The sequence below is a fragment of the Pristis pectinata genome, chromosome 14 (assembly GCF_009764475.1).
Source record: "Pristis pectinata isolate sPriPec2 chromosome 14, sPriPec2.1.pri, whole genome shotgun sequence".
NCBI lineage: Eukaryota > Metazoa > Chordata > Chondrichthyes > Rhinopristiformes > Pristidae > Pristis > Pristis pectinata.
This window is the reverse complement of record NC_067418.1, coordinates 26,209,293-26,234,208: the sequence shown is the minus strand read 5'-3', so window position 1 is coordinate 26,234,208 and position 24,916 is coordinate 26,209,293. Positions and strand designations below refer to the sequence as shown.

The following is a 24,916-nucleotide window of genomic DNA, read 5'->3' as shown; positions in this document are numbered from 1 at the left end:
GTTACTCTGCTATGAACCTGCACCCTCTAGGAACTGGATAGATACTATTTTAATTCATTTCATGAACAATCCTTACAAACAGCAATGATACACACTTTAAGGTAACCTGCTTTGTACTGAACATGCAGAAATTCTGACTAGTGGTTTATATATATATATATATATATATATATATATATATACACATACACATACACACACACACATTATATATATATATATATATATATATATATATATATATATATATATATATATATATATATATATGAGGGTTGTGTACATTGAAATAATTCAATAATAGAACATGTTGAGATTCTGATTGAAAATATCAACAATGTAAAATGTAAACTCTAAAGAACAGCAAATATAATTTTGATAAATAGGTAGAAAAAGTCTAAAAGAAACAACTGTCCATTTAGTATCAATGAATATTGCATTTTATAATTTCATTCCCAATATGATTTCATCCAATGGAAATGTACTGCACAGAAGCAAACTATTTTGCCTGTGCTAGCATGTGAACTTTTTATACTTTTGTTTTTCTATTTGGCTCTGTACAATAAATGTATGAAACAAGAATGCAAGTGGTGTATTTGCCTGAAAAAAGGTCATAAATATTTTTCTTTCCATCTGTACAATATTTCATTGCTTCTTCTCACAATCTCTGTACACTTTCCTTTGGATAATCCCACCCACCTGCTATTTTTAATTCATAAAATATACTTTCTCTCTGTATGTATTTAAAGCTATGTACAGAATTATAAAAATGTTTCTTTTGTTATGATCATGAGGAATCTGTACAAGGAGATGGTGGGGGAGGGCAGAGATGAAAATAACTTCGTTCAGTAGAAGGAGGTGATGGCGGGCAACTTTCACAGTTCTCCTCTGCTGACATGTATGGGCTTCGAGGAGTAGGAGGAGGTGGGTAAGGATCTGAATCTGAGTTCAGATCCATGTAGTATTTGGGACTTTTCCATCGGCTTGTGGTATAATCACTATCACATACATCGGTACTGCATGGAGTTGTAGGTGGTGCAATACTCTGCATAATGTAATGTCTGTAAAATTGAGAAATAATTGGTTAGTTTCTCTTCCTTTCATTTCAATGGCCAAAAACTACATCTGAAAGAGCTGGGGTGCATAATTTTGCCTTAACATGTTTAAAATTGTAAACCGAATGAATATGGAATGCAACAAGGTTAAATTATCAACAGTTATTATTGCAGGGGCATTATCTTCTCATGGCATCTGCCTTTCTTGGTCAAAGTGACAGGCTGCAGTGAGATGTTCAATGGGCAGCTTAAAAAGGAGAGAAAAAAAACTTCGGAGGACTCGGGCTTCGGTTCGGAGGACTTCGGAGCAGCTAAGTGTTTTCTCTGTTTATCACTTTTATTAGGGTTTTTGGGTGTAAGGGTTAGGGTTTTTAGTGTAAGGTTTAGATTTTTTAATAAGTTTTTTAAGTAGTCGAGTGGGGGCTGGACTGCGCAGGCGCGGCGCGGGCAGCTTAAAAAGCAAACAGCCTGTAGAGCGGGCAGCGTCGGAGCGGGCAGCGGAGTGAGTGGCAACAGAGTGTTCTGGGCTTTGGCTCAAGGGGCTTCGGCGTGAAGGGGCAAGGAGGGTAAGTAGCTGCTAAGTAGGTAAAGGCAAGGTTTAGCTTTTGGTCATTATAGATTTGTAGGTGGGACTAACTAGGGAAAAAAAAAGGTAGTCAGATGGAGGACATGGTGGTGTGCTGCAGCTGTTTGATGTGGGAACTCGTGGACCTTGCTGCGGTCCAAGATGGCCACATCTGCAGTAAGTGCTTGAGGCTGGATGAACTTCGGCTCAGAGTTGATGAGCTGGAGTTGCAACTACAAACACTGCACAGCATAAGGGAGGGAGAGAGTTATGTAGACACGGTGCATCAGGTGACAGTCACCCCCCCTTAGAGTAGGTACATCTGAGGTTCAGGAGGCAGATAGAATGGTGACGGTCAGGGGAGGGAAGAGGAAGAAGAAGTCAGGCAGGCAGACAGGACAGAGAGCCCCGGAGGCTGTTCCCGTCAGTAACAAGTTTTCTGCCTTGGAAGCTGTTGAGGGGGATGACCTGCAGGGGCCTAGCTGCAGTTACCAGGTCTCTGGCACTGGGACTGGTACTGCTGCTCAGAAGGGAAGGGTGGGAAAGAGACATGCGGTAGTGATAGGGGACTTGATAGTCAGGGAAACAGACAGGAGGTTCTGTGGCTGTGAGCATGAATCCCGGATGGTATGTTGCCTCCCAGGTGCCAGGCTCCGGGATGTCACTGATCGGGTCCACAGAATTCTTGAGTGGGAGGGAGAGCAGCCAGAAATTGTGGTCCATATTGGCACCAATGACATAGTTAGGAAGGGGGATGAGGTCCTGAAGAGTGAGTTCAGGGAGCTAGGCAGAAAATTGAGGAGCAGGACCTCAAGGGTAGCAATCTCGGGATTGCTGCCAGTGCCACGTGATAGTGAAGGTAGGAATAGGAGGAGGTGGCAGATAAATGTGTGGCTGAGAAGTTGGTGCAGGAGGGAGGGTTTTAGATTTCTGGATCATTGGGATCTCTTCTCGGGAAGGTGGGACCTGTACAGAGAGGACGGGTTACACCCGAACCAGAAGGGGGCCAATATCCTTGCGGCGAGATTTGCTAGGGTGGTACCGGAGGGTTTAAACTAGTTTGTGAGGGGGAAGGGAACCGGAGGAGTAGGTCAGAGGAAGAAGGGAATGGGGAAAAGTTAGATCAAACAGGTAGAGAGGCTTTGGGGAAGGAGAAGCAGAATACAGGCTGTAAAAGTAGTAAGGTAGATGGACTGAAGTGTGTTTACTTAAATGTAAGAAGTGTCAGGAATAAGGGGGATGAACTGAGGGCTTGGATAAGTATGGGGGACTCGGATATCGTGGCTATTACTGAGACGTGGCTGACGTCAGGAGAGGAGTGGATATTGAATATTCCTGGTTTTCGGTGTTTTAAGAGGGATAGGGAAGGGGGGAGAAGAGGTGGAGGGGTGGCGATACTGGTCAGGGACACTGTTACGGCTGTGGAAAAGATGGATGTTGTAGAAGGATCATCTCTAGAGTCCGTATGGGTGGAGTTAAGGAACAAGAAAGGAGCAGTTACTCTACTAGGAGTATTCTATAGGCCCCCCGGTAGCAGTAGAGATATAGAGGAGCAGATTGGCAGGCAGTGTTTGGAGAGAAGCAGAAATAACAGGGTTGTTATAATGGGAGACTTCAACTTCCCAAATATAGACTGGAACCTGCTTAGTGCCAAAGGTTTAGATGGGACAGAATTTGTTAAATGTGTCCAGGAGGGATTCCTGACGCAGTATGTCGACAGGCCGACTAGAGGGAATGCCATGTTGGATCTAGTTTTAGAAAATGAACCGGGACAGGTGAAGGATGTATTGGTGGGTGAGCATTTGGGGGACAGTGACCATTGCTCCATAACCTTTAAAATTGTCATGGACAGGGACAGGCGCAGAGAGGACAAGAGGTTTTTCCAATTGGGGAAGGGCTAACTACGAGGCTATAAGGAGAGAACTTGGGAGTGTAAATTGGGATGTCCTTTTTGAAGGAAAATGTACCATGGGGATGTGGTCGATATTCAAGGATCTTATGCAGGATGTTAGGGATAAATATGTCCCGGTGAGGCAGAGAAGGAATGGCAGGGTGAAGGAACCGTGGGTGACGAGAGAGATGGAACGACTTGTTAGGGAGAAGAAGGTAACATACGTGAGGTATAAGCAGCAAGGTTCAGACAGGGCCTGTGAGGAATATAGAGTGGCGAGGAAGGAACTTAAGAAAGGGCTGAGGAGAGCTAGAAGGGGACATGAAAAGGCTTTGGCTAGTAGGGTTAAGGAAAATCCCAAGGCCTTTTTCAAGTACGTGAAGGGTAGGAGGATGGCTAGGGTGAAGGTAGGTCCGATTAAGGACAAAAGTGGGAGAATTTGCCTGGAGGTGGCGGAAGTGGGAGAAGTTCTCAATGAATACTTCTCTTCGGTATTCACCAGGGAGAGGGGTCTTGATGATGCGGAAGGGAGTGCTGGTAGGGGTAATGTTCTTGAGGTTGTTGATATCAAGAGAGAGGATGTGTTGAAGTTGTTAAATAATATTAAGACAGATAAATCTCCGGGGCCTGACGGGATTTTCCCCAGGCTGCTTCGAGAGGCTAGGGAGGAGATTGCTGAACTGCTAGTAAGGATCTTTGAGTCCTCGTTGTCTACGGGGGTGGTGCCGGAGGATTGCGAATGTGGTCCCCTTGTTCAAAAAAGGTAATAGGGATAGGCCAGGGAATTATAGACTGGTGAGTCTCACGTCTGTGGTGGGTAAGCTGTTAGAAAGGATTCTAAGGGATAGGATTTATAAACACCTAGAGAATCATGGACTGATTAGGGACAGCCAGCATGGCTTTGTGAAGGGAAGATCTTGCCTCACAAGCCTGATAGAGTTCTTTGAGGAGGTGACCAGGAAGATTGATGAGGGCAGTGTGGTGGATGTGGTTTACATGGATTTTAGTAAGGCATTTGATAAGATTCCTCATGGTAGGCTTCTTCAGAAGGTCAGAGGCCGAGGGATCCAAGGAAGCTTGGCTGTGTGGATTAGGAATTGGCTTGCATGTAGAAAGCAGAGGGTTGTGGTGGAAGGAGTGCCCTCGGATTGTAAGGCAGTGACTAGTGTGTCCCGCAGGGATCGGTTCTGGGACCTCTACTTTTTGTGATATTTATAGATGACTTAGATGAGGGGGTGGAGGGCTGGGTTAGTAAGTTTGCGGACGACACTAAGATAGGCGGTGTTGTGGATAGTGTGGAGGGCTGTCGGAGCTTACAGAGGGATATTGATAGGATGCAGAGCTGGGCTGACAAGTGGCAGATGGAGTTCAATCCGGAGAAGTGTGAGGTGGTACACTTTGGAAGGACAAACTCCAGGGCAGAGTACAGGGTAAACGGCAAGGTACTTGGCAGTGTGGAGGAGCAGAGGGATCTGGGGGTTCATATTCACAGTTTGTTGAAAGTTGCCTCACAGGTGGAAAGAGCAGTTAAGAAGGCCAATGGGATGTTGGCTTTCATAAGTCGTGGGATTGAGTTTAAGAGCCGTGAGGTTATGATGCAGCTTTACAAAACTCTAGTTAGGCCACATTTAGAGTACTGTGTTCAGTTCTGGTCGCCTCATTATAGGAAGGATGTGGAGGCATTGGAGAGGGTGCGGAGGAGATTTACCAGGATGCTGCCTGGATTGGAGGGTATTGAATATGAGGAGAGGCTTAAGGTGCTAGGGCTTTATTCACTGGAAAGGAGGAGGATGAGAGGAGACATGATAGAGGTATATAAAATATTAAGAGGAATAGATAGAGTAGACAGTCAGCGCCTCCTTCCCAGGGCACCAATGCTCAAGATGAGAGGTCATGGCTATGGGTGGGAGGTTCGGGGAGATGTCAGAGGGAGGTTTTTCACCCAAAGAGTGGTTGGTGCATGGAATGCACTGCCTGGGGTAGTGGTGGAGGCAGATACATTGAACAGGTTCAAGAGCTTGTTGGATAGGCATATGGAGGAACGTGAGATAGAGGGATATGCGGGAGGAAGGGGTTAGGTAGTGTGAGGGTGGTCTGATGGACGGCACGACACGGTGGGCCGAAGGGCCTGTTTTGTGCTGTATGGTTCTATGGTTCTATACGGATGTATGGTTGCTTGGAGGCCTGAATGGTAAGACCCCTTGATTTTCATTTCCTCTTGAGGAAGCAGCTGGCCTTTGCAAGTTGCCTCTTTGTGAGGATATTTCAATATAACTTAAAACAAATTTTAATCAAAAACCAGTAACGTATTACCAGACCATGTAAATTTGGTATTTGTAGAAGCATTCCTAATGCATTAGATTTCTAGCAACAAAAACAATGATGTTTCCTTGAACCGCTAGATATCTTCTAATATCACTATTATTAATGAATTGCAAAATATGACGTTATATTTTGTGAACCAATTTATTTGTGGCTTCATTTTCTATCTGTAAAGCTATGTTGATGTTAGAATCTCTTAGATTTTAGTCCTATGAATTTTCTTAAGTTACAAATCAATCAGATAGCTGGACTGATGGAATAGCTGATTTTTTTTCCTCTCAGGAAGATACTGTAACAGTATGAAGTATGGCTTCCTGTGAGATCACAGATTTTATTTGTCAAAGGCTCAATACAAAATAGTTCCAAATGCAACTAAGGCTGTTTAATTAAAAAAACCCTAAATAAATATTCTCAGATGGTGTTGTAAGAGTGTACCTCTATTTGCACTAGCATCATTTTGAACTTTCTAAAAAGAATATTGCTATGGGCTCCTGGATCTCATTCTTTACATAAAATGATTGCATCTCTGTCCTCTATTTTAATGTTTACAAATATTTAAAACAAATAGGTTTTAACAAGCTAGAAACAAGTAAATATACACACCTGTAAGACCTGGTAGTGGAAGGACTGTTGGAGGAATAGCACATTTCCGTATTATAGAGAGAACGATCAGTGGCTGGGGATGGAGGTGGGTTTAAGATCTATTGGGGGCAAAAACATGCAGTTGAAATTATTTTAAACACTTAATATGTTTGCATGTTTGTGCAGGGCAATCACTAAAGCACTACTAAGTGCTTTCCTCATTGACTACAATAATGAAAATGATCTTGTGGTTAATACTGCCTCAGTTTCATACTGCCAACTGATTGCCTTCAAAAAACCTACCTTTCCTTTAAGTAAGGTTGGCTCACTGAATTTTCAGATGTTAAATCTCCCATCAGTAGATTGTCACCGCTGGTAACCCTCCTCTCACTAACATGATCAGGGGAGTAGACCAAACATCCACTGTCCACTTTCCACCAGCCCATTTATACCATGCTTTCTCTCTAATCTCCTCCAGTCCTAACCTGAAATTAACTATTCTCAGAATCAGGCCTTTATTAAGCTCTCACACAACCCAAACCCCATAATTAATGAGTCTGCCTTCAACCATGTTGGTCCCAGTTCCAGAATCCTATCAGTAAATATAACTACTTTTTAAAGGTCTTTTGTTTCACCAAATCTTTGGATCCTTTGCAATAACTCCTTTCTCAGGTTTCTCTCCATGGTGCCATGGGAAAGTTTTCCACATTGCTGGTGCCAAATTATTATGAATAAATTTAAGGTCTTGTACGAGACTACATCTAAAGTTACTTCTCCGGCCACTTAATTGACCATTAAGTAGAGTATTTCCCATTTTACAAAATTCATTGATTAAATCAAGTTTCACTGGTCTATTTTTATGTTGTAATATCCTCACCATCTCCAGAGTGTAAGGATTGGTTTGAATTTTCTCTACTGCTTAGCACCTCCATTTCTTAATTTGAAATAAAAATTTAACCTCTTGCCTCTCCTGAGATGCATGCCAATTAGTGAGCTATTCTATTTGCTAGTGGCACACTGAACTTGAGCATTAGGAGGAGTGCAAATGAAAACTGGGATGCCTTGTATTCAAAATGTTCTCTTTACACAAGAACCTTGGATTAATCTGTGCCAATATGTCCAATGGTATTTGCTTTATAGAGTCAGCTTAGCATGCAAGCATTTGTAAGTTTTCAAAATTAAGTCTTCAATCTGGAAAGTTTTATGAAATAAAATCTGTAACACTTCCCAGAGTATTTCAATGCCACATTTCTACATTGTCACTAATACAGCCCCCAAGAGCCAAGAATGGAGGTAAGCTTATCACAGATAGTAAATGCTCACTGGAAAGAATACCAAAGGAATCCTCAAACATGACTCTGTGCTCGACACAAGCATTGTTGGCTCTATTCCACAGCAGCTTATTCAGTCCAACCTTGCTGCTATTCCTGACTGACCAAGAAATTAAAAAGACCATGCCTCAACTAAAATATAAGGCCTTGGGAGCCGATGGTGTCCCTGCTAAACTTCTCAAATTTGGAGTCTCACTGCTGTCTCCTACAGGGAAAGTTATCACCAGGATCTTCCTCAACCAATTCCTCCCAGCTGCTCTGAAAGTGCAGTGTGAATTCTATTCAGTGAACACCGTGCGATAATTCCAAGAGAAATGTGGGAAGTAGCACCAATCATTATAAATGACTTTTTTTGACCTTGCTAAAGCCTTTGACTCCATCAGCCAGAAACACTGAATTCCACTACCCACAGAAATTTGTCTTCATCCTACATTAGCTTCATGAAAGCTACAATCATAGACAATGGGTCTATAACAGAGCCAATTTTAGTGAAAACTGGTGATAAGTTATTTTCAGTCTTTCTCACCATAATTGCTGTACTCTCTGTCATGCCACTTGAACTCCAAAATGAGGTAATCACTGATACTCTATGTACACTGCCAGGGATGGAACATGCCACAACTTTCAGAAATAGACCTGTATTCAACGTTTCAAGTCTCATCAAACAGCAATGTTTGGAAAATGAAAAGTAGAGAATTTTTTAACTTCAGAATGCAAGTTTGCAAAGCCCCAAAAGGGGGAGAACTTTGTTATCAAAACTACTGACATTATTCTTGTACTACTGAATAAAAAGTAAGTGCACACCTGTGGGTAGAAGGTTCCTTTTGTACTTGATGAACTGCTGGATGATGCTCCTGTCACATGATTTCTATCATACAATGGGGCACCACTGCTCCCTCCCATCAGACTCATGGAGCTGATCATGGATTTGCCACATGACATACCTACACAGAGCAATTCAAGAGTACAAAATGAGTTATTACAGCATTTGCAAAAAAAATTCTTCAAAAGATGCAGTAATCGGAATTTTCATACCAATATTTCATGACAATTTCATCTATATTCAAATGAAAATTATGCGTCTTTAATAGTTACTTTGTCATTTGCAAAATCTCCCTCTTTTAAAAAAGGAATCAGTATGACCTTTATTCTAAAAGATCACCACCTTTGTTTGCAATAATAATCTCCTTTCCCTCTTGAAAATGCTGACATGTCACAATACAGTTCATTGGGTTCCAAAAGGTCTTTGATGCCTTGACCATGCAGCCATTAGTTTCAGATGAGTGTAGCCAGTGAGAGATCACAACCAGAATGAGCAGCACAATGAGTCTGCTTCTTTCCTCACCTGACTTGTACAAGTGTGCATTTTCCAGAATGTGTCAAAGGAAAATTCACTGATTTGTCCCTTCATCACACCCAACTGCAGTTCCACCCAAAATCAATTAACTCATTAGAGCCCAGGGGTTCAAAGGTTAATTTTACAGAGTAATAACAAATCACCTACAGATCATACCTTGGTAGGTTATTTGTTATTAAAGCATCTTTCTGGACATACAAATTATCAGGCCCTCTTGTCAAGAGTAGCTCAGCCAACTGCTTGCCCACAAAATTTCACCAAAATGCTTCTCAGTTGGCAAAGCCAAAAGAAAGTAAAATCAATTATTTAACAAAAGTAAAAAAACTGATAACCATTAATTCCTGTTGGCATTGGCAATTTAAAATGCCATTCATGTGTATGTTATATTTCAATATTCAGGAAACATAAGATATAATGTTAGTTTAAATACAAGTATGAAATATTGTTCAAAATTGCATATTATTAAGCACTATGAATAGCAAACACAAAATTCAATCACTAACATCAGGGATAATTTGCAGGACTCCTTACCAGTGAATGTACCATGCTGAGAGCTGCTTGGAGCGATAAAATTAAGGGGGACATGTGGGGCTCCACTGATATATTCATGTGGAAAAGGTCCATTGGGTCCCTTGTATCGACGACAGACAACTCGTTGGCAGACAAAGTACATAGCACCCATGACAAAGAGTGAGAGGATTATACCAATCACCGGTCCAATCGCACTGCTCTGAGACTGGAACTCATTCAATGAGGCTTTCGATAATTCTGCTGGAGAGAAAGCAGATTATTGTCTGAGAAGATATTACAAAATAAAGTCAATCATTAAATAAGATATTTTACAATTTATACAGCAATTGTAATCAGAATAAATTAATCATGATACTATTTGAAAGTCATCAAGTACAGCAATTAGGAACAATAATCAACAGATGAAACAAATTTAACAGAAAAATACTACAGATACACAAATCTGAAATAGAAAATGATGGAAAAACTGAATTCTATTAAAAGACTTCAGTACAAAGTGTTAACTCATTTTCATTTGCCACATATGCTGCCTGACCTACTGAGTATTTCCTGAATATTCTGTTTTGCTAGCATACAGATGAAAGTGTCCATTGGGAGCACTCTGACCTCTAAATCACTCAACCAGAACTTCAGCACACAATGTGTGTTGACATTTCAGTGCAGCACAGATTGAATGCTACATTGTTGGGATGTGACGTTTAGTCAAGATACAGTGGATAGAAATCCATCAATTCTAGCAAAGACACATTAACTGAACACTGCACAACATGCCAGCTTCTGCTTTGTCAGGGGCCTGCTATTTGCACATTCAAAGTCAAAGGTGTTGGTGCCACTGAGTCTGGGGCCTATGATTGGTGATTGGGGGAGGCTGTCAGGAGCAGTGAGTTGGGTGCCTGCATGAGGTGAGACAAAGGTCTGCAATTAGAGGTTATGAAGTTGAGCGTTGAGACAAAGGCCAGTGACTGCCATCTGGGATAGGGTCATTTGAGGTGATCAGGGTCTGGATCAGTGACTTGATCAAGGTAGCTGGTTCGTGTCTTGGGTGGCTGGATATGAGGTTGTTGGGGAACAGGTATGTACAGTAAACTCTAATTTATTTGGCATTTATGCATCCAAAATTCTCATGCAACTGACAATTTAAAAAAAAGCTCACACGGTGAATTTTTTTTTAAGTGTTATCCAAAATAAATTGAAAAGACATTTTTAGTTTATGTATATTTACACATAAGGGCAGTGCAGTTTTAGGCTGATTAGCAGCACCATCTTCTTCGAAGCTTTGGCACTTCATTTATTTTTGCTGTATTTTACATTAATGCTGTTTAACCCTAAAATATAGAATTGCAGTGTGAAACGTTGTTATTTAAAAGGAAAAGTGGATGACAAATAGTTTGGGGATTTATTAAAGACATAGAATACTAATGTGTGATGTACAGTAATGTTTTTTGTAGCAATTCTCATGCAACTGGTTCTTCCTCATTCAGATTGCTGATAGTACACTGTAAGTAAATTAAAGCAATCAACCTGAGCCCTGTTTTCGTCAACGAGCAGTGATCTGCCTGGGAAGACCCCCTTTAAATTGGGCCTTTATGGAGCTTGAAGTGCTATGAAAGCCTGATTGGACTGATTGTACCTGAAACTGGTGCACTTCAAATGAAAATGAATTAATTATATTTGGCTTTAAGTAGTGTGGCAGAGCAAAGGAGGTCATTAAATGCAGGTCCAATGTGGCTAATCTGTACAAAAATTGTTCATCTCAGAATTGTTTATTCATCTCCAATTGGTCTTGAGAGCCAACATCTTAAACCAACAACTTCCTCTGGTGAACGTACTCCCACAGTGATGGGCAGGGAGTTCTAGAATTTAGACCCAGTAGCAATATATTTCCAGGTCAGAATGGTGTGTGACTTGGAGGGGAACCCACAAGTTGCGTTCTTCCCATATGCTTCCTTTCATTGTTGTCAGTAGATTGGGAGATGCTGTCAGCGTGGCCTAAATGAACTGCAGTGCATTTTTAGATGGTAAATAATACAGCCATAATGCAACAGTTATGAAGGGAATGAATGTTTTATCCAGTGGATGAGGTGCCAACTAAACAGGCTTCATTTATTTACATAGAATCATTAATTTGACATGCATTTAAATGAACCCAAATGAAATCCATTTGGTAACAGGCCAATTCAATTCACAACGACAATTCAAATATCATAATGATGCAGCAGTGTCCATGAGCTGTACCTATTGTATGTAGCAAGGTGTGGAAAGACAGGAACTTTCTATTTGTCACCTTAATGATTGCAAGGGTATCAAAAGATGTTTCAACATTAAATCAGGTTTCAAAAGAATTCTTCACACATCTGCTTCAAGAACCAGAACATATACTTTTTGATACATTTTGAAGGCCAGAGAAATTGAAAAACATTGTGGTAAACGGATCCTTACCACAAAGGAGTTCGTCTGATCCATCATGGCAATCAGGTAATGAATTGCAACGCTGTTTCTTCAAAATGCACTGACCACTGTTGCAGCGGAACTGGCCCGGACGACAAATAACTGGAATTAAAGGAAATCAGTTTTGAAGAAGAAATCGAACATTTTGTGGTATGACCAACCAGCTTGACATTCTGTGCAACTCAAAGAGCAAATGCAAGAATTCAGCTTATCATGCAATACAACAGAATTAAAGGCTATCAAAAGTGGGTATACATTGAATATGAAGTGTTACTAAAGTAAAATTCTGCTATGAAGGAAAAAAACATTATGTTTAATTTCCACTGCATCTGAAAGTGCCATTTAGACTTGGATATATTTTTTACAAGTCATTCAGCAAGCCTTGTCCAGAATGACAAGTCTTTAGCTTGGCACACAAAATGCTGGAGGAACTCAGCAGGTCAGGAGGGAAACAGACAGTTGACGTTTTGGGTTGAGACCCTTCATCAGGACTGGAAAGGAAGAGGGCAGAAGCTAGAATAAAAAGGTCAGGGGAGGGGGAGGAGGACTAGCTGGCAGGTGATAGGCGAGTCCAGGTGAGAGGGGTCAGCTTGTGTTCCTCCCCCTCCCCCGACCTTTTTATTCTAGCTTCTGCCCTCTTCCTTTTCAGTCCTGATGAAGAGTCTCGACCCGAAACGTCAACTGTCTATTTCTCTCCATAGATGCTGCCTGACCTGTTGAATTCCTCCAGCATTTTGTGTGTGTTGCTCCAGATTCCAGCATCTGCAGAATCTCTTGAGTTGAAGTCTTTAGCTTGTATTTTGCTAGATAATTCTTCAGATTCTCCTTTGCTCAGGTCAGTAGTTAACCTTACCAGTGTGAAAAGCTCAACTTTTATGGCAAGGCAACAACACTCACTGTTCACTGAGATGATAGCTGTCCATACAGTTTGCACAAGCTGTTGAGCAAAGACTCACTTTCTGCTACACATTTTTAACTTCTTTAGGGAGGTCAAGTTCAATAAAATTTTCACCCTACATTCAACACAACTCTTTTGCTAAGATTACCATTCTCATCCTCTAGTCCTACAGGTGCAATGTTCAAAAATTGCATTATGAGTTTTTTGACAGTCAGATCTTGAGCACAAATATGTTTGGTTTGCATTTTAATCTCTTTTTTTCCCGCTTTCTGCTTTGACATTAACATTGCCTCCATGATATCACTTGACTGCTGTAGTTATTTTCCACAGTAATGGAACCAAATTAGTTAATGTTCTCCAAGAATGCCAATGATAGGACAAAGAATGCTAAATGATGCATTTTGAGACAATATATATGATACATCAACTCTTCAATGTCATAGTTAATTTAAACTTTAATTTCTGCACCTGATTAAAGATTAGCTTAAACCATGTAATTCAAACCCAATATACTTGAATACTGAGTAATTAGATGAGAAAAAAGATTACCATCACAGTTTTCCTCATCAGATTTATCTTGACAATCTACTTCACCATTGCATCGTAAACTTCCATCAATGCACTGGCCCTTTTCACACTGAAAATGGTTGGCAGAACAGATTGGGCAGTTTTCCTCATCACTATTATCATCACATTCTGCAAAGCCATCACAACGCCACGCCATTGGGATACAGTCAATCTCCCCTGTTGCACATGTAAATTGCTCTGGTGAACAGGTTGGTGGTTCTGAAAGAAGATTTGTTTCATTCAGTTAAGAATAAGCATTTCATTCTTGATGTTGTACATTTTTACCATCTTTTTCTAAAAGGCACACTCATCATTCATTGAATGAAGAAACTATCAAAAGTCTAAGGGGTTTGATATGAGGACCCCATTCACCAGCATTGAGCTCATCCCATCCAACACTTTTCAATTACTCTGCATGTTTTTAAACAGAACAGGATTTCAGACAACACCAGTCAATCAGACCAGGGAACTTGCAGGGTGTGGGCACAATCTCTTGGGCAGAGGCTCGAAAGTGATTTTACAAATTTAAAATCCTTCAACATCCATTCCAAATGGATACTGCACTTCAGGAGAACGGGTCAGTTCTCCAACGACATCATTGAAGATCACATAATTTAAGGATTTGGAGGCATATTATTGGTCATGCAGTTTATGTGCAGATAGAGACTGCCCTCCCAGCTAGCTGACCACTTTACAAGGGTGGTTTGTGAGCCTCAGAGTTCCAATTCTGATTTTAAAACAAAACAGCATTTGATTGATCAGCCTTCATTATGGAGGTGAATCCAGCTGTTCCTATATATAAGCCAAAATAAAATTCAGAATCTTTATGAAAGTTTGCCCCGTAAATAAAAGTTTAAATTCTAACAGCAGCATTTTAAATGATTGGATTATCCAAAGAAACAATTGCTAATGACTCTGCGGGAATCCTCCAGTTTATCAAGATCACATGGAACAATCAGGACTGTGCAGACTGGGCTGGAAATTGAATAGCGCCAAAAAAGGTGCATGAAAGTGGCAATGCATGGGTGGAGGGGATGTCTACATCAGGATTGTGCAATGTACCCCAACAGCAAAGTTGTCTTTAGCAGCAAAATTGTCTTCAGCCCAAAGCATTATGCATGACAGAACAGACCTTGCATAGTCTTTTCTCTGGGAGCTCTGCTGTTGCAGATCTGGTGGAGTAAATTAGTCTATCTGTGAACTGCATGGGATGGTGTTAATGTAAGATAACAAGGAGTGAAGAACAAGGAGGGGAAGGATAAGGAAAGCATTTGAGAGTGGATTGGGGTGGGGGAGTGGATCGGAGGTGCAGAGAGGATTGAGGAGAAAGGTTGTGGGAGGATCAAGGAGGATGTAGAGAGTGAATCAGGAGGAATATAGATAAAGAATAGGGGAGGTTACAACAGAGACGATTGGGGGTAAAGAAGATCATGTGGTAGAGAGAGGATTAGAGGGGGTGCATAGATAATTATGGGAGTATTGAGAGAGGATAATTGATGCAATGAGACAGGATTGAGAAGGTGGATGACAGAATATTGAGGTGGCACAAGGGTATAAAAGGATCTCATAGCATCGGGCCAATGTCAGGGGAAGGGGGATGGGGTTGGTCAAAGATGGGATCAGGCAAGGGTCTTGTGAAGGAGTGAGAGACAGGCGATGGAATATGAAAGAAGAAGAAATGAGAAGGTTGTCAAACTGGGGAAAACAGAAAATCAGTCAAAGGAGAACTTCCCTAGCAGATGACCATATTTCATCAGACTTACTGAATTAATATTGAAGTAGGCCTCAGCACTCCAATTAAGCCCTGCTTCATTGTGCAAGGGCAGCATTGTTCACAGGGCCCAGACACACATGAATTTTGTGCAAATGCAATCAAAATAATGACATGACTCTACATGCTTGGATTCCTGTATGTGTAGGCCACTATGTCTCAAAATAAAAAACATGTTTAAGGTCAATTTCTGAATGCCCTGCAGTATGATAATAAATCAAAGAAAGAAACCTATATTATGGTGTATAGGTGTAGTACCTCCACATGTCAGTAGGTTCTGTAACAGTACCAAGTGTACAGGACACGAGCATCGTGGAGTGCCATCGCCTTTTGCAATGCAGATGTGTGAGCAGCCACCATTATCACGGGAACAAGGATGTGAACCTGTGAAGAATTAACTCAGGAATTTAGCAGCAGCAATAAATGCTTCACATCCTTATCGTGATCCAGTCAATCTCATGTTAGCTTTACAAGCAGCCATTCCAGCTGCACAGTGAGAGCCAGCACATTAAGTAACAATATTTAGGCCACATGATTTGTTTCAAAAGATCAGTCAGTAGATTTAACATCAAAGTACTAAGTACTAAGGAATCAAATGCAGTTAATGACCACATCCACTCTAATTTAGTTTACCATTTTGACTCTTACATTACAAAATTTGTTGAATTATAACATGCATTTCTTGTGCTGTATTTAAATAAATGTATAGCAGCAATTATATAGATTTTATGTTTTAAGTTTGTTTTACTAATGGGAAAAATACTAAACACCAAAAGCAACAAGTTAAATATGCTTTTGTAAAAAGATTGCATCTACCAGCAATAGTTGATTCATCTTCAATACATTACCACAGCATTGTGATATAATAGTAACATATTTAATATGCATTTGTGTTATAAAATATCAAGATTATGAAATAGAGCAAACATACTGAATTCTTCCACATCCAATTCTTCCACTGCATGAATACCAGTAAGATGAACGATTCTGCCCTGAATTCTTGTACGTTGATCTCCATTTGTTTTCTCAATGCGCTCAATCATCTGTTGCTGACGGTCAATCCAATAAATGTGGTTTCCAAGTATAGCAAGTCCCATTGGCTGAAGAATACTAGAATCTTGCAATGTCAGTCTATTAGCACCTATAATTTAACAGGAGAAGCTTTACTTTTAAAATGTAATGATCCTGAAAAACATCATGACAGCAATGAAGCAAACTGGTAGGGCAGTCCGGTTGTAGAACGTGATTTTGCACAAAGCAGTTTCTTTCAGGAAACAACAATGAGAGGAGAAAAAAATACTCATATAGAAAATCAATCTTGTGTCTTTCAGGTCACTCCTGCTGGCCCACCATACAGCTGGGCTAAATAGCATTGGAGGTTTCCTGCCTGTTGCCCAACTTTAGAATATGGGAAGACTTCAAAAGGGATTATTGAATATAGGCATTAGCAACAAATGTAATGCTTCACTTTGTCATTCAGTTGCTAACTGTGGTAGAAAACAGTGCTGTAAACCAAAGATTTTATTGTGCATTTAAACTAATTTGGTCTCAGTTATTCTGGACCTGGTTAACTTCAACTGGGGTCCAGGATCCTGGGTTCTGTCTGCTGATCACTGTGTTTATGAGCAGTAATGATTATTCTGTGATTAAACCCTCTTATTATAAAGGTTAACATAGCAGCCATATGGATAATTAAATGGTAGACAATTGCCAATGCTCATGGCACAGTATATGAGCAAGAATCACTACTTACAAAGTAAATGAAAGTTGAGTAAATTTGGTGAATTAACCTTGTCCGATGAGCTACTTCATTTTTTTATATTTGTGTGTATTAGTTACATATTATATTTGGTATCAACTTTGTATTTTTTTTTAATGTATGACTTTTTCATTTTAAACTAATCAGAGAATTTATTATCACTTTGTCTCAGATAACAGCATTCCAGGAATTTAATAGTTGTAGGTTGAAGTTCCAATATAAATGGAAAAATCAATTGCTATATTTCCTACATTATAATAATAAATACAAAAATTAGCTGTTAAGCATGCTAGGATACTATAACATTTATAATATTTAAAAAAGTTTAGTAATGCAAATCTTTCTTTCATGTTAATGGATGGTGACAAAAAATTCTGATTTAATTGTTTCCAGGTTACATGTACAATGAATCTAAATGCTACTTTAGACATAAATTAGAACAGCTACTATCTGATAAATTTATGCAAGTAACAATATGTAATATTCTTGATGTTATTTGGAAAACGAGGCTCCCTAGTCCTGGTATGTGTATAGGCCAGAGGGTAAAAACTTGTGCAGAAACTCTTGAGGCTATGAAAAAGATTTTCATTCTACCTTGTGATGAGAAAACAATAAATAAGTACATCTGTCCAATTAGAACCTAAATATTATTATGCTTTTGAAGATGAAATAAAACCCACAGTCTTATCACCAAATCATGGCTAAATTTGCCTTTTACAATCTTAGAACAAAAATTGAGGTTTGAAAAAAAAAAGTGATGTTGGAAAACACACACAGCTAAAGTGGCCTTGCTCAGAGTAGTTTCTGCATGCTTCCAACAAATGGACTTGGTATTGGTATATTATTGTCACTTGTACCGAGGTACAGTGAAAAACATGTCTTGCATACCGTTCGTATAGATCAATTAATTACACTGTGAATTGAGGTAGTACAGGGTTATAACAATAACAGAATACAGAGTAAAGTGTCACAGCTACAGAGAAGTGCATTGCAGGAGGACAATAAGGTGCAAGGTCATAACAAGGTAGATTGTGAGGTCAAGAGTCTATCTCATCGTATAAGGGAACCGTTGAATAGTCATAACAGTGGGATAGAAGCTGTCCTTGAGCCTGGTGGTATGTTCCCTCAGGCTCCTGTATCTTCTGCCTGATGGGAGAGGGGAGAAGAGAGAATGACCTGGGTGGGTGGGGTCTTTGATTATGCTGGCTGCTTCACCAAGACAGCAAGAGGTAAAGACAGAGTCCATGCAGGGGAGGCTGGTGTCCGTGATGTGCTGAGCTATGTCCACAACTCTGCAGTTCCTTGCGGTCCTGGGCAGAGCAGTTGCCATACCAAGCAGTGATGTATCCAGATAAGGTGCTTTCTATGGCGCATCGATAAAAGTTGGTGAGTGTCAAAGGGGACATGCCAAATTTCTTTAGCCTCCTGAGGCTATGGGTGCATGGACTCAGTGCAATTCCAAATACTTTTCAGAGAGTCATAGGGTCACAGAGTTGTACAGCACAGAAATGGGCCCTTTGCCCCACCACGCCCATGTCGACCTTTTTGACCATCTACACTAATCCCATTTGCCCACATTAGGACTCTATCCCTCCAGTTTCACTAATCCCTTGCCCACATTAGGACTGTAACCTTCCATGCCTTGCCTGTTTAAGTGCATGTTAAATTCCTCTTAAACATAGTAATTGTATCTGATTCCACCACCTCATCTGGCAGCACGTTCCAGTTTATACCACTTACAGTGTAAATAAAAACTCTCTCTCAGATCCCCTTTAAAACTCCTTCCTCTCAATTTAAATATATGCTTTCTTGTTTTTGATTCCCCTACCATGGGAAAAAGATTTCGACTACCCTATCCATGCCTCTCATATTCTTAGATACTTTTATCAGGTCACCATTCAGCCTTCTTTCCTCCAGGGAAAACAAGCCCAGCTTATCTGACCTCTTCCCATAATTAAAGTCTTCCAATTCAGGCAACATCCAGGTCAATCTTCTCTCCACTCCCTCCAACACAATCACATCCTTCCCACAGCGTGGTTACCAGAACTGCACACAGTACTCCATGTGTGGCCTAACCAGTGTTTTGAGTGGTCAGGGGCCAGGGATTCCTACAAATCAGTGGGGATGTTACATGTTTTCGCTGAGGCTTTGAGAACATTCTTGAATTGTTTCCTCTGGTACTCTTTTGACATGTCAAGAGTTTGGAGTCAAGGGTCTGTGTCAGGAGTCTGGAATCAAGCATGTGAATGATATGGCCTGCCCTTGATATCAATAAAACTTTTATGCAAATAGGTCCAATTTCGAGGCACTAATGTCAATACTATGCACTCTCTCTATATTGCAACAGAGGTATTAATCCTTATTAAATTTCTTAAAGCTACCTCTGAAAGTGCACAGTTTTTAGGTCATGTTCAATTAGTCACCTTTGGACAGTGCTTTGCAGTTTGAACTGGTCTGCTATTAATTTGATGACATGATCAATTTAAGAATCCTCTTCTGTTTTTTTTGAAGTAAACTTTGTATTTCAAAGTTACATTGTCCTGAACGTTGACAGGTGAGATAATAGAACCAAGAATATTACTGTAAAATGATACAAAAATTTTACTAGATGCCAGTTTCATCAAACTACATTAGATCAAAAAGTGGCAGAAATATGACACAAGTGGAATTTAAATTTTCACTGAATATAACCAAAGTAAGATAAAGCTGGAAACCAGTTCTAAATTCACATTTCAATAGAATATTCTGAGAGTAACTTTTATAAAGGGAGAGAAAAAGCAGATCTTGAAACTTACCAGACAAATCACTGCTTTCAATGCGCTTTAGATCTGCATCAACCCAAAAAAGTTTCCCTAGTTTATTATCAATTGCCAAATCAACAGGCCGAATCAATCCAGTTGAAAATAGTACTTCTCTTTCGGTACCATCAAGTGCCGCTCGCTCAATTTTTGGGGACCTTTCCTGCATGTTTGTGATGTACATGTACCTGTATGAATTTTTTTTTTAAAGGAACATTAAAACAACAATATAGCTATCAGGATATACATATATACACAGTACACTACTACTCTTGATAAAACAAAATTTCTTTTCCTAAAATTAAGGGAGGAATAAAATAATGTTGCAACAATTCTTAAGAGTTTCATTAACATGGTTAAAGAAAGTATTGTGGTAATTAAAGCTGGAAGTAATAAAAGAATGAAGATTTTGGTGAAAGTCTGCAGTGGGGTGGGGTGCAGTGAAGGGGGAGGGGAAGGTTAGGCATAAGGAAGGTAATGAAAGTGGAATTAGATGATATTTGTGAACCAGGGGATTCAGGATTGGAAATTCAGTTCAGGGCCAAAGAAGATACAAAGAGTTTGTTCAGTATCAGATCAAGGGTGGGCAAAGGGCTGGAGTCATGGTGAGTGTATGGAGTTCATGTTTCTTAATGTTTACCTTGAGAAACATTTGATTCATTCAAGAGTGAATGTTGGACAGGCAATGCAATAACTCTGAAGCAGTGAAGCAAATGAGGGAATTGGTAGAGAGGTAGATGAATTAATTGAGAGGTTGGTCAGAAAGCACTTCTAAAAAAGAAACTGCAATCGAGTCTCTCCACTGGTATTTCATATGTTTACAGAGTTCTACCATTCCTTATAGACCAGTCAAAAGCAAGACATTAAAATTGATAATTTTTTTGTAAAATAGTAATTTCTTTTCACATTAAATTGAATAATAAGCAAGTTGTAACACGACTATTCCCAGTTCCATTGATCAATAAGCTTGCCTTCAGCAATAAATACATAACAGAAAATTAGTTACCCCCGTTCTGCATTGACAACAATAGCTCTAGGCCGGTCATGTTCTCCTCGAAGGACTATTCCAATGGGCTTTCCATCTAGCCTGTTAACATTAACAGTGTTGGAGGTTTCACAAGTCCAGTAGACAGTTCGACTATAAATGTCAAGGCTCAAGTCATGGGGTTGAATATCTGGATTTTGGCTTTGGTTTGGCCCAGAAACTACTACAAATGCCTAGATTAATAAACAATGAAATAAAAAACGGGTCATTGATTCATCTTTTTCTGGAAACAATTGTGAGACAATATCATGACTACCTCACAGCATCAACTACAACACTGTTGGTCTTGAAGAGCAATTTTTCCCACCAAATTAAAATGCATGCATAACGTATCAAAAAAGATTTCTATATGCAAACAATATTGCTGTCATTCTTTACATAAATGTATTCCTACATTGTGTGGACAGAGAATGCAAAAAGTGTGATTTTTAAAGAAATTATTATTCCACTTTAGTTCAATGTTTTTACAGATTTGAATATGTTTCAATCTATCTACAATTAGCTTTCTTAATCATTTTTATTCTTTTAATTAATTACATAATAGTTAATAGTTTTTCAATGTCTCTTAACATCAAAGATAGTTCACAAAACTAAACTAAAAAGCTCCTCTGGCTTTGATGCAAGGCAAAGCTCCATTTCTGGTTCCTGTAGCCATCTCCTGTAGCTTGTGCTGGTGGCAGACTACAGGACTATGACTATATCAAATCTGAGGTCTCATACAACTTGCTGCTAACTCCTGGGTACAGAAGGTTAGCAACATCAACTCTCTGCACTGATCCAGATTAGACAGTGATTTTTGTGTCAGGCCAGTTTCATCACAATAGTTGAAGGTACATATGTTTCAGGACCCGAGGGAAGAAAATGTGAGGAAACATTTGTGGGGAGGGTTAAAATACCAGTTTAATCAAAAATAAACTATAAATCTATTGTGAGGGCTTCTTCATAAAGATAGCTGAGCTACTTGCCTGAGAACCATCATCTCTAGCTCTTTTGATGATATTTTGGCGTCCGTCTATCCAGTAAATCAACTTGTCAACAGCATCATAATCTACTGCTTTCACATTTCGCAAACCATGTACAGGCAAAATTATGTCTGGACTCTGTTGCTCATCCAAGATCATGCGACTAATTGCAGTCTTCTGACTGAACAGCAAGAAACTAATGGGTGCTAAAATAGTAGAGACAAATTAAACAAACATTATGATTAAAAATTGTAAGACCAAATGTTTCTAAACTGAATTATAATGTGAGAGGAAATGACATTGAAACAGTACTGAAAATGTTGATCTTGACTTAAAAATAAGAGCAAGGTTACCAGTGTTCACTATTACTGAAGAATAAATCAGACAGAACTTCTAGAGGTTGCATGTGCTCAGTTAAGCATAGAATTCAAGCAATTTCCTGCTTTGTTGTACTTAGAGATCTGCATTCAATATTTGTAAAGATTTCCACATCAGAAAAAAAAACAGGGTTTGTCCTTTCAAGCACAAGTCAGTTTCTAACCATGTTTCTAAACATCTTAATTATTTTCAAACAACTCATCTGACACTGAAAGTTAACCTTTACAGCTGTAGAGTCTCATCACTTTAGATTATAATCCTGAGTGGAATTCAAAAATGTTAAGAAAAGGTTTCTTTCCATCAGTTCCTTCTATCTTTCTGCTTCTTTCTGTATATGTGCTGGCATTGAATTAGGTATTCTGATGTGTACTTCTTGATTCAGATCGATGGCTTAATAAAGATTCTTGAATATAATTAATTATGGCGACACATAATTGCAGTCCATGTTCACAAAGCTTCCTTGGTTCCTGTGCTGGGCACTGCATTGTTTGCTTTCTAAACAATTCAAGTTCAAGGACAAAAAAAAATCACTGAAAGTTTGGAGACCAGTGTAGATGTAGTGAACAGCTGGTTCAGCGAATTGTGATACCTTAAATGTACAGTTTGAATTTTGGTGTGCACTTTTGAAACAACATCTTAAACATCATATTGTTAGCAAATTCTTTGACATTTGAGTGATGCAGATTGCCGAGAGTGAATCATGTTATATTTCAGTTGCAGCCAGGGACACAGCAGGATAATGTCCAAACCCAGTGACATGTGCATTAATAATATTCTAATGAAAAACATAGTAATATTTCACTGAAGCAGTTTTATAAAGTTACAGCTGGTATGAATATGTTTAATATTCACTAACTTTTGCTAATTGTGCTTTCATTATGCTTCATTTGCACCTACTCTAGGTTATAAATTGGGAACTGTTATTGATTTACTCTTGTTCTGCAATTAAAGCCCTTGTATCGCTTATAGGCAATAATTGATCATAAAAGCCAAAAGAATAATTTTAATAGCCTTAGCATTCATATACAATAAATATAATTTTGAAGGAATAAAAATAAAGACTTACAGCTGCAAGTTCTGTTATTGCCATCTAGTACATAATGTGATGCACATCCACACCTATAGCCAGTTGGCACAGCAAGGCAAAGATGAGAACAGTGTCCATTGGTTTGCACACATTCATTCCAGCCATCTTGGCGTGAAGAATGAAAAACTAAGATGTCCATCACATAGTCCAAATGTCCTTGAATAAGTGTTCGGTTTTGTCCACTCATTTTGTCAGCACGCTCAATACTGCGCAAATTCCAATCAGTCCAATAGATGTAATCCCGGTATTGCGTTAGTCCAAAGGGGTGAGGAAGATCATCAGCTATGATTTCACGTTGTTGTCCTTGATTTGCAAATAATAAAAAATCAACTATTATCTTTTGCAACCAATTTACGTGAATGCATAAATGTTTCAGATGCCATGAGACAAACACAAAATTGTCAGCATGACTTGGATAAGCTCAAGATGTGGACTTTGGTTAAACACCAACTTATATTGGCTCAACAACCACAGCTTAAGTATTTTTTAAAATACAAAAAAAACAATTTCGAGCAGTAAATTCACTGAAAGCAGCTGACTGTTTCATCAACTCTTAATCCAAAGAAACTGACCACAGATGGAGACTGAAAAACAAAATGCCTTGCTGGTATCTGAATTCTGCTATTTCCTGTTAAATAGTGGTGTGAGCAGGCCAATGACTGAGGCCTCCTTTTGAGTATCAGTGCTGGAGACTTCAAATTTGGGATGATGAGAGAAGGTTTAACTGCCAAGCATACAAGGAAGAATATCAAACTTAAAATTATATTGTTCTGAACAGATGGCTTCAATAGAAAATATAGTATGCAAAATACTTGGAATTAAGAACGTGCAGCAGTTTTCAGAGTTCAAAATTTCAGAAACAACTGAAAGAAGCACATTAATGCCAAAATTCACAGAACCTTTTAAAAAGACATATGTTCCTATTTAAACGATAAATAATTACAACAGAGCAGAGCCCTAATTCACATTACCTCAAAACATTTTAGGGCCAAGTCTAGAATTTTCTCTTACCTAGCATATTTGAAGATTCAATCATTGATGTATCCAAGTCAGTCCAATAGAGTCTTTTCTCTGCATAGTCAATGGTAAGTCCATTGGCACGCCCCACTCTGTCCACCAGAGCAGCACTATTTGTGCCATCCATGTGGGAGCGGACAATTCTTGGCTTACCACCCCATTCAGTCCAATACATGTACCTAATGCAGGGAAACAAAGATATCAAAGTACTTTGGAGGCAGCAAAAAAGATTTCTTAAATGATCCTGCATCATTGTAACAGACTGACCCTGGCGAAGTAAACATTCAAAAATTCATCTTTCTACGGCAAGTTGCGTACAGACTGTTATTGGGTTAAAACATTGGAATATTCCAATTTTTTTTACCCAGTATAAGTCCATTTATATACAACTTGCCACAGAAAGATGATGAATCTTCTCTTTGCAATTATAGGTCTTGGCATTGGACACCCAGTATGAACATTAAGTTACCAATATGCTGCTTTAAGCTTAGTCTGAGAAGAGCACTTCCTGTTGAATCTATAAGAAGTGTTCTGCTTCATTTTAGATTAAAA

The 24,916-nt window shown here is 39.4% G+C and overlaps 1 protein-coding gene across 2 annotated transcripts in view; it reads right to left on the bottom strand.

Annotated features, from left to right (window-relative positions):
• Nucleotides 1–284: 284 nt before the first annotated feature.
• The window catches only part of lrp5 (low density lipoprotein receptor-related protein 5), a 180,160-nt gene continuing 155,528 nt past the window's right edge, over nucleotides 285–24,916 (bottom strand). The window contains exons 11-23 of one of the 2 annotated variants that reach the window (XM_052029526.1): nucleotides 24,359–24,543; nucleotides 23,327–23,650; nucleotides 21,886–22,088; nucleotides 20,882–21,093; nucleotides 19,873–20,063; nucleotides 16,250–16,459; nucleotides 15,577–15,702; nucleotides 13,530–13,766; nucleotides 12,074–12,184; nucleotides 9,635–9,874; nucleotides 8,551–8,690; nucleotides 6,437–6,534; nucleotides 285–1,061 (exon numbers count right to left, since the gene is read on the bottom strand). In XM_052029526.1, coding sequence (XP_051885486.1) covers nucleotides 788–1,061; nucleotides 6,437–6,534; nucleotides 8,551–8,690; nucleotides 9,635–9,874; nucleotides 12,074–12,184; nucleotides 13,530–13,766; nucleotides 15,577–15,702; nucleotides 16,250–16,459; nucleotides 19,873–20,063; nucleotides 20,882–21,093; nucleotides 21,886–22,088; nucleotides 23,327–23,650; nucleotides 24,359–24,543 — 2,551 coding nt within the window. In that variant the 3' untranslated portion in view covers nucleotides 285–787. The remainder of the gene's footprint in view (nucleotides 1,062–6,436; nucleotides 6,535–8,550; nucleotides 8,691–9,634; nucleotides 9,875–12,073; nucleotides 12,185–13,529; nucleotides 13,767–15,576; nucleotides 15,703–16,249; nucleotides 16,460–19,872; nucleotides 20,064–20,881; nucleotides 21,094–21,885; nucleotides 22,089–23,326; nucleotides 23,651–24,358; nucleotides 24,544–24,916) is intronic. The other variant, XM_052029527.1, reaches the window with a different exon arrangement.